Source organism: Helianthus annuus, chromosome 17, assembly GCF_002127325.2.
Source record: "Helianthus annuus cultivar XRQ/B chromosome 17, HanXRQr2.0-SUNRISE, whole genome shotgun sequence".
Classification (NCBI taxonomy): Eukaryota; Viridiplantae; Streptophyta; class Magnoliopsida; order Asterales; family Asteraceae; genus Helianthus; species Helianthus annuus.
Window position 1 is genome coordinate 77,906,816 of NC_035449.2, and position 17,011 is coordinate 77,923,826.

The 17,011-nt window shown below is 29.0% G+C and overlaps 1 protein-coding gene across 1 annotated transcript; it reads left to right on the plus strand.

The window, feature by feature from the left end:
- The first annotated feature begins 13,403 nt into the window (after nucleotides 1–13,403).
- On the plus strand, nucleotides 13,404–14,150 carry LOC118488853. Its single transcript, XM_035986257.1, has 3 exons — nucleotides 13,404–13,490; nucleotides 13,568–13,897; nucleotides 13,965–14,150. Exons 1-3 carry the CDS (start codon nucleotides 13,404–13,406, stop codon nucleotides 14,148–14,150), a joined length of 603 nt encoding a protein of 200 aa, XP_035842150.1.
- The last annotated feature ends 2,861 nt before the right edge of the window (nucleotides 14,151–17,011 follow it).

A 17,011-nucleotide genomic window follows, 5' to 3' on the forward strand; every position in this document is an offset into this window, starting at 1 on the left:
ACACGCGGATCTATAGATGTGGGTAAACCGACCCATTGATTTCGGATCTTTTATAATAACTTTTTTGATCTGACCTTTTTCTTATTTCATCATTACCAGTTGCCTTTTCCTCTCTCTAAGTTCCTCGGTTCTATCCCTGTATCAAGATCAAATCTTTTCACTACCAATCCAGACTATCAATCTTCAGTCCATTCATCAGAAAACGATTCACACTATTGTAGGTATTATATTAACAATCTTAATCTTTATACTTTTCTTTGTGTTTGATCTTTTTCTTCTTCCATGTTAAACTCTTTATGTTCTGATTTTGATGTTCAACAGAAGATTCGTATTATAATTCAGACTAATATCGTTTTTTTTTTACTTTTAACTTTGTTAAAATCCATGTTTCTTTTATTTTAGTTGATGAATATGTACAGTTTTGTTGATGAATATTTAGTTTTTTAGTTACTCTAATTTTGATGTTCATCAGAAGTTTTTTATTTTGTTTTCTTTCCGTTTAGTATCTTTCAGATTTCATGTGTTTAATTGTTGATCTGTTTTTTCTTCTTTGATCTTTAGTCTATGTTGATTTCGATATTAGGGTTTGTTTGCATGTAGATATTAGGGTTTGATTTACTTTTTTATTTATTATTGATGATTAGATATCAGTTAGGTTTTCCTTATTTTTATTAGGAATTGCTGTAAATTAGGGTTTTTTATGGTTAACGGAATTGTAATAATATTTTGGAAGAATCTTTGTTTTTATGGTTATTTACTATTTTTCTTAAATTAAACATGATAGTCTTTTGAGTAATTTTTTGTTTGATGACAGAATCACCATTACAACCAAGAGGATGGCTTTTTGCAAATTTATGTCTGGACTAACTAAAGAATTCCTGGTACTCTTTTGTTCTTTATCCCTTATTTGTACTGCATGTCCATATTTTTTTCTAATATTTTTTATTTTTTATTCACCATTGTTTGTTTTTATTTTTACTTTAAGGTTATACCTGTTCAGTTTTCTAAGATTTGGTTATCCTCTGCTGATGGTGATACTAATGTGGTTATAAAGTCCATAAATGAAAAGGTTTGGAATGTTAATTTCTCCAAGAACAATGGTACTTTTGCCTTTTCGGAAGGATGGTCAAAGGTTGTGGCTGAACTTTGTTTATCTGATGGTTGTTTGCTTCTTTTCAAGCAAGTTAATCCCTATAATTATATACTCACACCTTTTTTCAAGGAAACACCGTATCCGCTATGTGATCCAGGCATCAGTTTGTTTCTTTCGATCTCATCTTTGCCGAATAGGAAATACATAGAGTCTTTCTGCCATGTTCTCAATGATCAAAGTTTTAATACACTGGTATGTTTAACACATTTTTTTGTTCAAGTATATAATGTGTAATATTTGTTTTATATTTACAATATTAATTGTAATTTTTTTTTTTATTGTAGCTTCTACCGACTTATGTTGTTAAGAACACTATTGGTGTTGGTAAACTTGGAAGACCAATGAAGGTTCATGTTAACCCATGGGACTCCTTAGACGTATCTGTTGAGAAAGATTCAGATAGCAAATGTTATATTTTTGCGGATGGTTGGAAGTACATTGTACAACATCTAGGTGTTCGTAATCAATGTGTCGTTGTTTTACGCTATATCTTTGATTACAACTTTCAGTTGACTTTGTTTGATGTCAATGGGTCTGAGGTTGTTTTGCCTAGAGTTGGTTTACAGTATAATTCTGCTCCTCCTTTGGCAACTTCAACTCACTCGGTAAACAATGTTGATGATGTTCATCATGATGTTGATATAAATTCTGATCTTGATCCGGAGGTAGCTGCGTTATTTGAACCTTCTGATTCTGATCAATCCGTTCTTGGTAGTTCTGACAGTGATGTATCAATTGATGATGATTTCGATGATGATGATGTTGAAGATTCTACTGTGATTCTGATGATGAGAAAAAGGACCCTGATTATCAACCCATAGAATTTGAATGGGATTATCATCCACGCCATTTTGTAAGTTATATTAATTATATATTTGTATCAATAATTTGATGATTATTGTTCTAAATTTTTTAATTTTCTTTTTTGTTGTAGCGACTAAACAGCAAAGTTGCAAGTATGGCTCGTGTTGATGTCTCTCAGAAGATGACAGTTCAAAATCTTGCTGGAGTTGATACCGTTGTTACTTTTCGACCAGAGCAACATGGTGGGGGATTTAGATATGTTGCGAATGGATGGCGTACCAAGTTCACTAAACCCAATGGAATCAATGCACCTCAGAGATGCACTTTCGTATACTCTCCTGATGCAGATAAGTTGATTTTGAAGAAAGTTTCGAAGTAGTTCGTATTATGGTTTTAGTAACGACTTTTTGTTAACAATATGTTATGGTTTTCTATGTTTTAGTTTGTTTTTAGAACATGTTTGGTTAATATGTTATGAACAATGGTTTTGTTATATACATTTGCCTACCTATGCTTTTAACAACATGATTGGTTATTTATTTTTTGGTTCATGTGTTCAAGATACAATGTCAGCCAATTTTATGCATTTCTGTTTTGTATGTTTTTAATATTTTGTAAGAGAATTTTTATTTTTTCGTTATATTGGTATTTTCATGGAAGTTCTGAATATATTACTAATAAGAAGATCTTATTTTCTACAATCTTATTTTCATGTCACAAAATAAATTAATTTTCGAATTTCTTAATCTATTAATAGATAAGGAAATCTTATTTTTTTACAAACTTATTTTTTTACAATCGTATGTTGATGTTATTTTTAGACTAAATGTTTTCTAACCATCAAAGATAATTTAGTAATTAATGCATATTAATAATCACACATTAATAGTATTCAATATAGTTCTAAAAATAAACTTTCAATTTAAATTCGGTCTGAGATTTAGCACTCTTTCTAAACCGTCCATACTTTTATACAAACCTATAACACAAATATCGATAAATTAGGTAATCATTTGTATTAAATAATCCGTTTTTTTAAATTAACATTAGATTAGATTTCGTCTCTTGGAAAATATGTAATTAAAATAAAATCTAAACAACTGTTATTTTGTGTATACAGCCTAAAAAAATATGTTATTTTTTTAATTATTTCGAATAGGAAAGTTTCCCTTAGTATGAATACTGTTTCTAAATTTGTCATCTTCATTGGCTTCCTATATAACCCGAATTCGTTCAACAATACGAAATCACTTTTCTCATTTCATTCAATCTTAAATCTCATAGTGTATTGGTAAGTTGAACTCCATTTTATATATTTTGTTAATTTACATGTATGTTAATGCTAATTGTATTTTGACGTAATGTTAGTTTTTTAAATTTCAGCTGTAAAATGGAGGTTGCAAAGCCTACTATGCTGAATGATTTAAACAGTTATTCAAATAACTATTCCATTAGAGTCAAGATCGTCAGCACATCAAGGAAGATGATGAATCAGAATAAGAATAAGAATGAAACGTATCGACTTGATATGATCTTTATGGACGAGATGGTACTTTTTATAAGCAACTTTATGTATTATTTTGTTATATGTAAATAAAGTAAATTTATATCAAATATATATGTCTAATGTCATCGTTTAATTTTTTTGTAGGGCAATATGATACAAGCTAGCTGCCTTCATAAGTTGTTAGAAAGATTCGAAGAGTTCCTGTAGCTTGATGAATGTCTTCAGATTACTAAACCTTCTCTTGCTGCTAATAAGTCATCTTCTAAATTAGTCAACAGGAATGAAAAAATATCTTTGTATTTTTATACAACTGTTGAGAAAGTACTTGACTGGTCTGGTCCGAAATACAAATTTAATTTCGTCAATCTGAAAGACGTTGTTCAGAATAAAGTAGAAGTTAATACTACTGTTGGTATGTGTATTACATCATATTGTTTTGTTTTTGTTTTATGTTAAGTTTTTTTAAATTAACATTTTTGTTGTGTAGATTTTATTGGATTTGTTGAAGTGTGTTTCAACATCGAAGACACAACAAAGAAAGATGGTAGCAAAGGAAAGAGACTCAATCTGAAAATTGAAGACCTTGAGTAAGTATTTTAGCTAGTGCAAAAGAATTTCAATTTTTTTACGTATTAATATTGTTTTGATTTTTTTTTATATTATATTTTCGTATTTTTAGAGGTCAAAAATGTCCGGTTACGTTGTGGGACTCTTTTGCTGTTGACATGTTTACGTACATGAATGACAAGAAGCGTGAGAAATTTGTGGTTATCATTTGCCACTTTGGTACAGTAAATCTTTACAAGGGTACGTTACAAATATAAATTACAATGTTTTTTTATTAGGATCTTATAATTTTTGTATGATATTTAGCTGTATTTTAGATAAGTTTGGTATTTATATATTGATTTATTGCTGCGTTATATTTAATTTCAGGCAAGCGTGGAGTGGCCAACAGTTTTGATCTAAGTAGACTTTTTATTGATAATGCTGACATTGAAGAAATTACATCTTTCAGAGAGAGGTATATTTAGTACTATCGAGATAAACATGAAACAATATTTTTTTAATTAAAATTATAATTTTATTCGTTATTACCCATGCATGTATCTTTCAACTATGTTTAGGTATGTTGCCAAAGTTTCTGCTTCCAAGTCATCTAATGAGAATCTTGGTTCTTATCTTATTTCAACTGTGGAAGATGAGTTCCTCAACAAAGGAGATTTCATGCTCATTGGTTTACTTGGAACCATATTGGAGGTATAGTTTTTTTGTATTTTGTAACATCTATATTACATAGATCTATCTTTTATATTTACATTGGAAGATTAACATTTTCGGTCAATTTTTTTGTAGAAGAAGAAGGTGTTGGTTATTGGCACAGTCACTGCCATATGCACTGATAAGCTTTGGTATTACAATGGTTGTAACCACTGCAAATCACGTGTCGAGGATAGATTTGTAACTAAAGAAGGCGACGATGGTTCATGTGATGCAGCTGAAACAAAGGCTTTGGTGTGTACCAACAATGAATGTCAAGGAGTGGACATTTATGCAATTCCGCGGTTTGATATTATTTTTTAATTCAGTATACAATTGTAAAATTAACTTATTTTTTTTACCTAATATTAACATTCTCATATTTTTTTAATTTCAATACAATAGTTTCAAGATACCTATCAGGGTCCAAGATTCATCTGGAACAGTTTCATTAACCCTGTTTGATTATGAAGCTTTAAATTTTTTTAAGAAATCGGCCAAAGACTTACTTGCTATTCAAGATCAGGTAATCATAATATTTAACCCCGTTATTATTTTTTGTAGTCGTACTAATTTAAGATTTATTTTTATTAATTTATAGGTTGTTAATTCCGGTGAGATCCCCAATCCCTATCCTGAGGTATTTGACACATTGATTGGAAAGAAATATGCCTTTGTCATAAATGTTAGCGACTATAACATTGAATATCAAGTTGAGAATTATGGCATTGCAATGGCAACGAACGATGATGACATCATTGCTGCTCTCTACTCCAAATTCAATATTAACCAGGTATAATTCTTAATTATTATATTCTTATTGTTTCATATTTCTTTCATTTTCATTGTACATAAATATAAGCAGTTGTATTTAAATTTATTGTTTCTTTTATTCTTACAGCATGAACAGTCTGAATCGTATGGTGTTCCGTTGTCCGCCAGTGTGTCTAATGCATGTGAGGTTACTAAGGTAATATAATAAATTATTATTTTATTTAATTTGTTTGTAATATTTATATTTAATGTTTGTTTATATTAGGATGACGTGTCAATCACCGGTGATAATGTTACGCCTATTTCCAATGGACCTGGAACCAGCAAGAAGGTGTCTTCCGTTGAAGTAAAACGTAATCTTGGTGAAGTTTATGAAGCAGATGATGAATTACGTTGTTCTTCTACAAAGCGCCGCATGAGTGATGAAATCGTTGAAGATGAAGTTGTTGATCATTCGAAGACATTGATTCCGAAGGTTGAGAAATAATTTACCGCATTTGATAAACAATTTCAGTTTTTGGTTTGATTATGGATTTTTGTTTGGACACATGGTTTTGTCTTTGTTATGGATTTTTTGCTGGTGGTAGTTTTTTTTGGGATAATCCGTGAATTTTTATTTTAATAAACAATTTTACTGTTTCCCTTGATTGTGCTATTTTGTTTCAACACATGGTGGTAGTTTTCTTATTGATTTTTAATTAACTTCTTTCCACTAAATTTCTTTCAACGGATATGGTTAGTTGTTAGTGTTTATGAAGTAGATGATGCATTACGTTGTTCACCTATTATTTAATGTTTAAAATTGTTATTGTTAATTACATAAATCGAGATTAAAAACTTTAAAAATATATGTAAACTATAAATGATTTTGAAATAAAATTGAAAAAGTGTAAATAAATGTTTTCAAAAAAAACTTTACAAAACGTACCATAATCTTTATTTGGAAAAATTAACAACCTTATTAACAAAAACATTTTATAATTATTATGATATTTAACGTTTACAAGTACTTGGTTGTCTATTTAATTGTGATATATTAACTGAAATTAGTCAAACGTTTTTTTTACCGATTTTTGTTAAGTCATCAATTATGGACAAGTTACCTTATCAATATTGTATAATTTGATTATAGTTGTTACTTTTTCATTTTATGGTAATTAAGTTTGATAAAAAATATCAATTAATTATATTTGTATGGTAATATAAGAAAGCTTGAAATATTGAATAAAAAATGTTACATTGTATGCTTGTGACTTTATTTTGATATCGCCATTTAATAGGTTAACATTAAAATATTGAATAAAAAATGTTTTTTAGGAAATATTTTATATGTTTTTTTTATGTATTTCCTATATCGTTAATGACTCAAATTTAAATTGAAATTCATGTGTGGTCCATTTATATTATTTTGGACACAATATTTTCATTCATTATCGTATTTAATGATTTATATCTTATATAGTAGTTTCTTAAAATAAGTTATCCTCATTGATTATAAATTTTACCTTCCATTGCAATTATAAATACACCATTTTTTAGTTGGTCAGAACCTTGTGTGTGTTGAGATAAAAGGTAATTATCACTAACACAAATTATCTCTTTGTTGATTTATCTTTCACTAGGTTTTGTTTTTAATTTTCCATTCATGTTCATACGATTCAATTTTGGATTATTATATGTTATGTTTATTATTCATCCAACTTTGTGGCCAACTTCAAAAATTGCAGTACATGATTCTCATCCAACGTTTCTTATGAATTTTTTTGTAGGATGGAACGTCTTCAGTTTGAAATGTTTGCTAATGAAATCCTGTCAAGGCTACCAACAAAGTGTGTTGCTCGATTAAGATGTGTTTCTAAACAATGGCCATACACTATCGCCGTATGGCTAATAACCCTTATCGTAAGGTTATCATGTTGACCAAGTCATCAATTGATATTCATAACTTGATTGGAGGAAAGTTATACATTTCTTCAAGGAAGATTATTTCCTTCCCCGTTGACACCCATCTTTCCAGTCTAATCATTCTTGCTTCTTAGTATGGTATTTTACTGATGTGCATTCAGTGGCGTCCGAACGAATTGATTCTTTGGAATCCAACAACTAACCAATTTTTGAACTTGTGTGATAAGAAACCTAAAAATTTTTTTGATTTAAGGGAAGATGCAGTTGGGATTTATATGGATTCATCTAACGATCTAAAAATATTACTTCTGCAACGTCGTAAGGATGATGTTATACCGCGTGTGTATTCTCGGAACACATGTCAATGGAAAACTTTAACTTTCTTGAAAGGAGCGGATTACGCTTCAAGTTTATATTGGTGGTCTTCCGGAACTTTATGCAATAATGTTTTATATTTTCCATCTCCACACTATTGGACGCCTGCTAAAAGTTATACGATTGCTTTTGATGTTGAATCTGAAACTTTCTCGAAGGTTTCCATACCCCAACATACTGATGTTATTGGTCGCCAAACCAGGTTTCTTACAATCCGCAACACACTTCATATGTTTATTGTTGTAGAGACCCCTGAAACAATTGTGAAGCTATATAAATTTGAAGATGAACTATGGTCAGAAGTGTCGTCTTTTACAAACGTAAAGTTATTTTACTCATTTGATTCATGGCGTAACAAAGTAGCTGAGAACAAAGGTGACACTTGGTCTGTTCAGATCGATCGGTGTGGTATTTTTGAGATTCAATTTGGACTGAAAGATTTTCAATACTTTCACGACGCTGAGAACTTTAAAGGACTAAACAATGTAGCATCGTATGAAGAAACCGTTATCTCACCTATTTAGAATTTATAAGTTGATGTTAGTGATATTATTTTGATTATATATCGATATTAACACTTTATTAAAGTGTCGTATTTCCAATTTCCAAATCTTTATAAAATAAAAGATTCAAATATTTAGTCATATGATGTTTTGTAATTTATTATTATTATTTTTAGCTATTTGTTCATTTTCGTTGGTATTATGCATTCTTTTTTACCAAATTCCATCCAATTGGAGTGGATAAAGAAGAATACTTATTTATAATTGGAGCGGATGAGGCCCATAAAAACAATTTTTATACCCAGTTACATATAACCTATTTACTATCATTTTTACATATTTTAAAGTTTTATTAAAATGGTTTATTTGCTCCTTTATTTATTATTTTTTTTTCTTACTAAATCACTTATATTTCGTGATAATGTATTTTGATCCATTATTTATTAATTTTTCTATTTTTTTATTTTTTATGTGTTATGAATTCTTAGGTTGATGTTTTCCGTATAAAAAACATAATTAAACAATGGATATTACACATATTATATAACAGATTATAATTATAATAAGCAAAAACAATTGATTTGCATATCACAATTTTTTGTAATCGAAAAAAAAATTAATAGTTGAAATATTATTCATAAGGTAGGAAACAGTTATTATAACAAACAAAGAAGCCATATGTTAAAGGTTCCAAAAGACTAATGATTTTTTTCACCAATCGTGTTATCTTCTTCCATTGCCTCATATTCTTCTATCTTCCTCCGTTTCGATTCAGGAGGAAAAAACTCGTCATAAATGATTTTATATAGCGTTGGACAATCCTCCCAGAAAGTTTCCTGCATCCATAAATCTCAAATGATTTTGAAGAAAAAACAAACAATGTTGTTAAAAGTAATATAAATTTTGAAACTATGTTCAACATAAGTTTAATATATTACCGCATATTTTTTACCATAGTTGACGTGTAACCATTCAAACGGCCATGATGATAGACCTTCATTCCATTGTTTGCATACACATTTGTACTGCTCATTGTCTCTACCATTGAGCCTAATTAAAATTTCAAACAATATAATATCGAAAGGAATATAAACCATTATGAAATGTTTTGAAACATGTAATTGAAGAATGTATGTTGATGCTTTATATAGTATAATAAGTTGGGCCTAATGTAATAAACCCAAAAAAAAAAACGAATTTTAAGTTAAACATTGTGATGATGTTTCTAACTGTTAATTTTCGGATATTTGTCAAGTAATCAATTCCATATTTGTAAAATCGGTTTTTTTAGGAAATGCTACAAGAATAAGGTTATTTTGTTACTTATTCTGTTTTGCTATAATTTTGGTTGTATGAACAAATTTAAAGGTTTCTAATTAGGTGGTGATAATTGAGAATGGTCAACGTACCCTCTACCAACTTTATGATGATGGCAACTAACAGTATCATTGAAATCAAAAATTTCGATTTTTCTTCTTTTCAAATAAGTAATAATTTGTTTTCAGTTTTAATCTAAATAATATATATCTATTGTTCTTCTTAGTATTAGTAATGTGCGACCACAGTTAAGAACAAATGATACAATATAATCCTAATATAAACCATTTGTTAACATTCATACATATTGTTATATAATGTTTCAAAAACTTCACATAATACATATACTGAAATATTAACTAAACTTTTAGAAAATAAACTACCAACCACATGTTCATATGCAAATATATAAGTATCCAAAAAAACCTTAACCATTAACCACACATAAACTAACAAAAATGTCTATTATCATCTTTCGACATGCCTTAAATTCGATCCACATTTGTTAACTCCATCACCTGTGTTGAGGTAACAAAGTTGAAGTGAAGAATGTCACCATTCTTCAAACTATTTGCTGACATAAAGTTACCCCAATTGACCATTTTGTAACGTGGTACGTCACCATTTTTTTCAGTTTCCACTTCGTTCTCGATTATTTTTCCATCCAGACATTTAACCTTCAATGCATGAAGCTTCTTTGTAAGACCAGATCTCCTCGCTACTTCAACATGAAGTCGCTACATAAAAAATGTTACATTATATTATTATAATTTACCCTATAATTTATATATTATCTTACTACAACTCATTATACAAATTATCATACCAATCTATTTTCTCCTTTTTTTGTAAACTCATAATTTTCTTGATCAATTTCAGCCTTCTTTCTTTTTCCACTATGTTGTCTGGTTTGGCTTTCTTCTCCAGCTTTCGATACCTTATTATAGTAGTTAACAGCATTTGAAGTATAATATCATTAATCAATAATAACAAATAAATAATTTTAATTTTGGTTCTATAGCAATGACTCAATAAATCAGTTGTTAACTCTCTTTGTTTTGATGATCTAAGACAGCTTGAAACATCTGCTTTGAGCACTTCTATAGATTCTTCAATTTCCTTTCCCTTTTTTGATCTTGAAACAACAACTTGTGCAACCTTTTTGCGTTTGTTTTCAATATATTTAGTATATATGTTAAACATATAAATTTCTAAATCAAATACATACTAATCATATGGAATGCTGTTTGTATTTATATTAAGTGATTATTACCTTATCACTACCTTGAACCTCTGAACATGAAGTATTTTTTTTTTTGTTGTTGTCAAATCCTCAACTTTTACAACTCCTTTTTTTTATGCAACATCTTCTCAGTTTCACTTCCAATGTCTTTAACCTGATATGAAATTTTGATATTCAAATTTAATATATATAAAATAACAAAATATAGAAAACTAGATTACTTCATTATTCAAATTAATATTTAAAAAAATACATAGTATAACACACTACGTCATTCATCAACGTATCTCCACTTGTATTTGTTCCAGTATCCCCAAGATTCAACAAACTTCTGTAAATAAAAAATGTATATATTTAATAATCCAATTTATAGGATAAGTGTTTTTTTTAAGAAGAACAAACTTACATAATAAGCATTTTGTTGGAACATTGATTTAGATATTATTTCACAGAAATCGCTCTCTTCTGCTTCTTTTTGAGTACCCAATTTAACTTCAATTCCATTCCTGAATGCCCTCAAATGAAATATCACATTACCAATCTTATCGAATATGAGTGTGTCACCATCACATATGTTCAAAGTTTCACACAGTTTCGGCCATCCATCCTTAAAAGCATATGTAACATGAAGTTTATCTGCCATTACATCCCAGTACCTACCACCCGCAAATACTTGGTAAATTCCGTTTAGCTCGTGGTTTCTGTAAAACATGTTAATAAATTCATCTGGAATTACCTGCAAGTTAGGAAAACATATTTATAATTAAAACTACTAAATATGTATTACATTTTACCTGTCTACAATGTTGACATCTAATTTACTATTAAAAAGTTCTCTTACCGTAAGACCCAGTTTTGCGTAGTTGTTCTTTGTTATGTATGATTGACCATGCACATTGTTTATGAACGGAAAAACCTCCAACACTTTGTCCCCAATGCTTCTAAATAACAGCCATGTGTTTTTTACCAAATGAAGATTATTAACAACAGCCCTCCAACCATTTGTTAATACTGGTAACTGATCCATGTGTCGAAGTCTAACTGTCCAATGTCTACCGTCTTCATGACGAACCTCTATGTTCATATGCTGCCAGTCAGTGCCCCATTTTTTGTAACAAATGTAACAGGTACCATCTACATTAACGTTGTTATATGCATTTTAGAAGTAGAACACATTTAACATATGCTGACAACGTTATATTTGATCAACGAACAAACGGGAATTACACATACCAACGAAAGCTCTTTAGGATCTTCCATTAGTTGAACAAAACATAGAACCATGTTGTACACTGCAATGGATAATACTTATTAATTCGAAATCATTTTTTTTTCAGTTCAAGAAACCATACAACCATAGACCATTATTACCCACTATTTAGTTATTTCCTTCTTCCTGTAAAGTATTTGTTTAGCATACACTTATAATTTTTATATAAATTAAAAAAAATTAATAATTAATTTCTTCCTTTAGTTCTTTCTTTAAGCACAATTTTTTTCCTTTTATGACTAATAGCACTCATTATCTTTGTAATCACTCTAAATCGTTGAGAATCTTAACATGCAATCTAAGAATACTACTTATTTGTTTTGTAAATCGATTTCCCTCTTTTTTCTACATGAAATCTATACTTGAAGTTCTATTTAACAGATGTTATTATAAAAAAAATAGTAACCGATTAATAAAAATAATGATTCTGATCTTACCTTTTCTTCGAAATTATGCTGCAAGTTTCTTCGTTTCACTTGGATTCTCTTCAAGATAATGACGCTACTTCAAGCCCTAACAGTTCAATCTGTTATGATGTTGATGAAGTGATAATGTTATGTTTTTAATATTTACATATTTAGATATTTTAATAATTGAAATTAATAAAAAGTAATGATGGTATATCTTTGGGAGAAGGTATTGAAGTGATGGTTCTTGAAAAGCAACGGCTATGTTAACTTTTTAAATTTTTTATGTGTTCTATTATTTTAAAATAATTATCATATATGTTCTCCTTATCTAACACACAAAATGTGAATTAAAAATATTTTTCGAAAATTAAACCATTGAAATATTTACATGTTAAATATGAAGTTAATTATTTAGTTTCCTTATTAAAAGACTTTGTAAATTTTCAGAATGTTTCATAAAATTCAAGCATTAAATTTTCCATTATATTTTAGTCATTCAAATCTTACCAAATATTATTACTTATTACAATTAGCAAGATATATTTTAAAAAATATATCAAGTTTTTACATTCCAAATTCCAAATACGAAATACATATTAGGTATTTGAAATTTTAATTCAAAATAAAAGATTTCGGTTATTATTCAATAATATTAAAAGAAATACTAAAAAATTATACTTTATTTTATTCGTATATCTCATGTAATATTATTTCCTATTTTTTCTTATATTTTATAAAATTACAAAATCTAGTGTACATAATAGATTTCTTATTTCCTAATCTTTTTCAAAGTTATTGAATTTTCTAACCTTATAAATACAACCGGTTTAATATTAAACCTATTATCTCAAATTGAATTTTGCCTTTTATTTGTAAACAATCATGTTTTCAAACTCTCATGATGTCTCTTCTGGGTTTTTTAACAATGCATCTTTCAGTAGCATTGATGTGTTATGGGAAACAACTAAGGTACGTGTAATTAATTTTCCGTTGAAGTTTTCAATTATTTGTTTTAACTGTTTTGTTGGATTTTGCAATTTTTTTAGCCAAAGTCTCTTATCATATTCGGTATAATCAAGAACATATTTACCGGTTTTGGTTGGCACTACATGACATGTCCAACGTGTTTACATGAGGCTACTATGGACGTTGAGCAATATCTTCCACTTGATGGTTCTTGTGATTTTAAGAAGTATGAAGTTTATCGCTGCTCTAACTATGACTGTTTTGAACACATCATAAAACCTCTGCCGAAATTGAAGATCAAAATTGAAGTTGAGGATGACACTGATTCAACTCATCTTATATTATTTCATGATCAAGCTATACAGGTTTTGAATAAATCTGCTGATGAATTGGTTAAAGAGAATGAATCGGTATATTTTCAGTTTATAATAGTTTTATTCTATAATAATTTTGTTAACATTTGTAAAATATTAACAGATTGATATTTATCCGACGTTTCCAAAGGAGATTAAGGCTTTGGTTGGGAAGTTGTTTGCGTATAAGATCCAAGTTACCCATGAAAATATCGAAAAGTTTGATGAAGTTTATGATATCACAGCCATAAGCAGTGATTATTCTATTATTTCCCATGTTAAAAAGAGCATTTTGTATTTACAGAAGTAGAAGATCGCAAAAGGTAAACGTAATCTGTATGAGTTGTATGACATTGATCCAACATTTCCGAGTTGTTCTTCAAAGCGCAAGATCGATGAAGAAAAAGATGAGAAAGATTTTGATTGAAGTCTAGAGAATTACTAATGAAGAAATCATGTTTTTTTTCTTTAGTCACAAGAATTTAAGATTTTTTATTTCAATATTTGTTTTATGTGTTAGACTCTATTTTAATTTTGATAATTGAAATTCCTGTTTTTTCCTTTATAATCGTTTTATGTATACTTAAGATTTTAAAATTTAAAGTTTTCATAAAATAGAATAATAATATTGAGTATATAGATGGGAACTTTAAACTTAATTTAGAAAGTTTGTAACTGAATGTAACCGATATTCAATTCACTAAATTTAATAGAAAAGCTCAATTACTGCAATATATAAAGAAGACCTTATTTAACCCACTCATCTTGCATTACAATATTTGTTATTCATAATAGTTAATGAAATTCAAATAGACAAGTTCCCTCTTTCAGATACATTCAGACACACATTTCAATTATGTATGTTCCAGTTCATGCGTATCTAAAATTCCGAAGGTAATTGTATATGTATTCATCATTAGTTAATGTTATAAAGAAGATGTAATTATCACAGATTGCATTTCCTTTACCTATTCTACAAATTTGATATGAACAATTATGTTTTCTAATAAGTTTCTTTTTGTTTTTTTTTAATGAAGTTGTGATTAATAACTTATACTATGTCAAAAAGATCAAATCACTCGCGTTCATCTTCAAAGAATCCGAATTCATTACAACAAATATTTGAGAGTAAGTGACATTCTAAGTTATTCAGTTTTTGTTTCGTTAATTACAAATGATTAATATTTTAGATTAAATTTCTATTCATCTTTGTGTTTTTGTAGGTCCTGTTATTAGAACTCCTCTTTCAGATATCTCAAATGGTAATTGCTGTTAAATCGAATTAAAACTATAATTTTTACTTTATATGTTTCTAATGCTATTAAATCTTATGTTCCTTACATATTATCTTTTTTATTTTTAAGTTAATTCACCTGCTGAAAGGCGTAAGCTTCGAAAAATAATATTTGATAACAAGAGATCAAAGAATTCGTCATCATCAACAAATGTTCTAAACATATTGCCTGAGAACATAAGTTCGTTGCAGTCTTCTAATAATAACAAGAGATCAAAGAAATCTTCATCATCAATAAATGTTCCTAACATATTGTCTGAGAACATAAATTCGCTGCAGTCTTCTAATAATACTCACCGGAACATATACTCCATTGGTCCGCATACAAGTATAAATGAGACAAGTTCATTAGTTTCAACCATAACAGGTATCTCTTCTGTTTATTTTTTTTATAGTTTTCTATTATTTCACTAACCAATAGTCTTACACTAAGATTTATGATAAAATATGTAACCTTTAGATAAATCCAGCAAATCTACACCGTCAAATGATAATCTTCGATATTCCATTTCTCCTCGCATTAATATTAATAACAATCAAGTGGTATTTGGTTCTACGTCTACAATTACAAAGTTGTCTTCTGGTAAACGTAAGCTCGAGCATAAGAAACGTGACACTACTCCTATACCTATGGTCAATTTGGATTCCGATGAAGATGATGTTTTAGTCAGAGTGGAGGACCCTTATAAGGGGGTATCTAAGGTTTCATTATTTTTCATCTTATTTTACGTCATATATTATATTGAAACTGCAATATAACCATTAATCTATATTGAATAGATTATTTGGACCATGGTGACCAAGTTCTTACATGCGAAATCTGTAGTGCAAAGTTATGGACATCAGAAGGTGGAAAAGGTCGAATAACTATGAATAAGCTGTGTTATAGTATGTGTTGTGGGTATGGTAAAGTTGAGCTACCTCCTTTAAAGGATGCGCATCCGTCTTATCAACTTTTGTTTTCTTCCTCAAATGAAAAAAGCAAGTTTTTCCAGAAGAATATAAGACGATACAACTCTATGTTTTCTTTTACATCTATGGGTGGAAAGGTTGATTCTGCTATTAACAAGGGCCATGCTCCGTTTATTTATCGAATCAGTGGGCAAAACTATCATTGCATCGGTAGTCTTAAACCTTCTAATGGAAATCAACCTCAGTTTTGTCAGCTATACATATATGACACTGAAAATGAAATAATAAACAGACAGGCATTATTCGGGTATGATTCATTATAAGCCCCATCTTTTTTACTTATATATATTTATAGAAAACGATTTTCTAATATTATTATTATGCTATATTAAGTTTATGTTGTTTATTTGTATTTTGTCAGGAAAACAAGCAAACCTTCGTCCTCTAATGATAAAGAGATTGATGTTGAAATGATACATTATTTGAGGGATTTATTAGATTCAGAAAATATGTTGGTTAAGACATATAGAATGGTCAGAGACCATTTTCACGAATCCCCAGAGGCCAACCTTAAACTTCGTCTTATGTATAAAAGAGAAAAAGATGGCAGAACATATAACTTACCAACGACGTCGGAAGTTGCTGCTTTGGTTGTTGGAGACATAGATAAAGCTATTGACCATCGTGATATTCTTGTCGAGACTCAGTCTGGAATGTTGCAGCGTATTAGCGAATTACATCCATCATATCTTGCTCTGCAATATCCGTTGCTTTTCCCATATGGTGATGATGGATATAGAATTGACATTCCCCATAGAGATTTCACTGCGACACAAAAGAAAATAAAGCCAAAGTGCACGATGAGAGAATTTTTTGCATATAGGATCTAAGATAGAAATTATGGTTTTTCCTTAATTCTTAACGGAAGAAGGTTGTTACAACAGTTTTTGGTTGACGCATATACG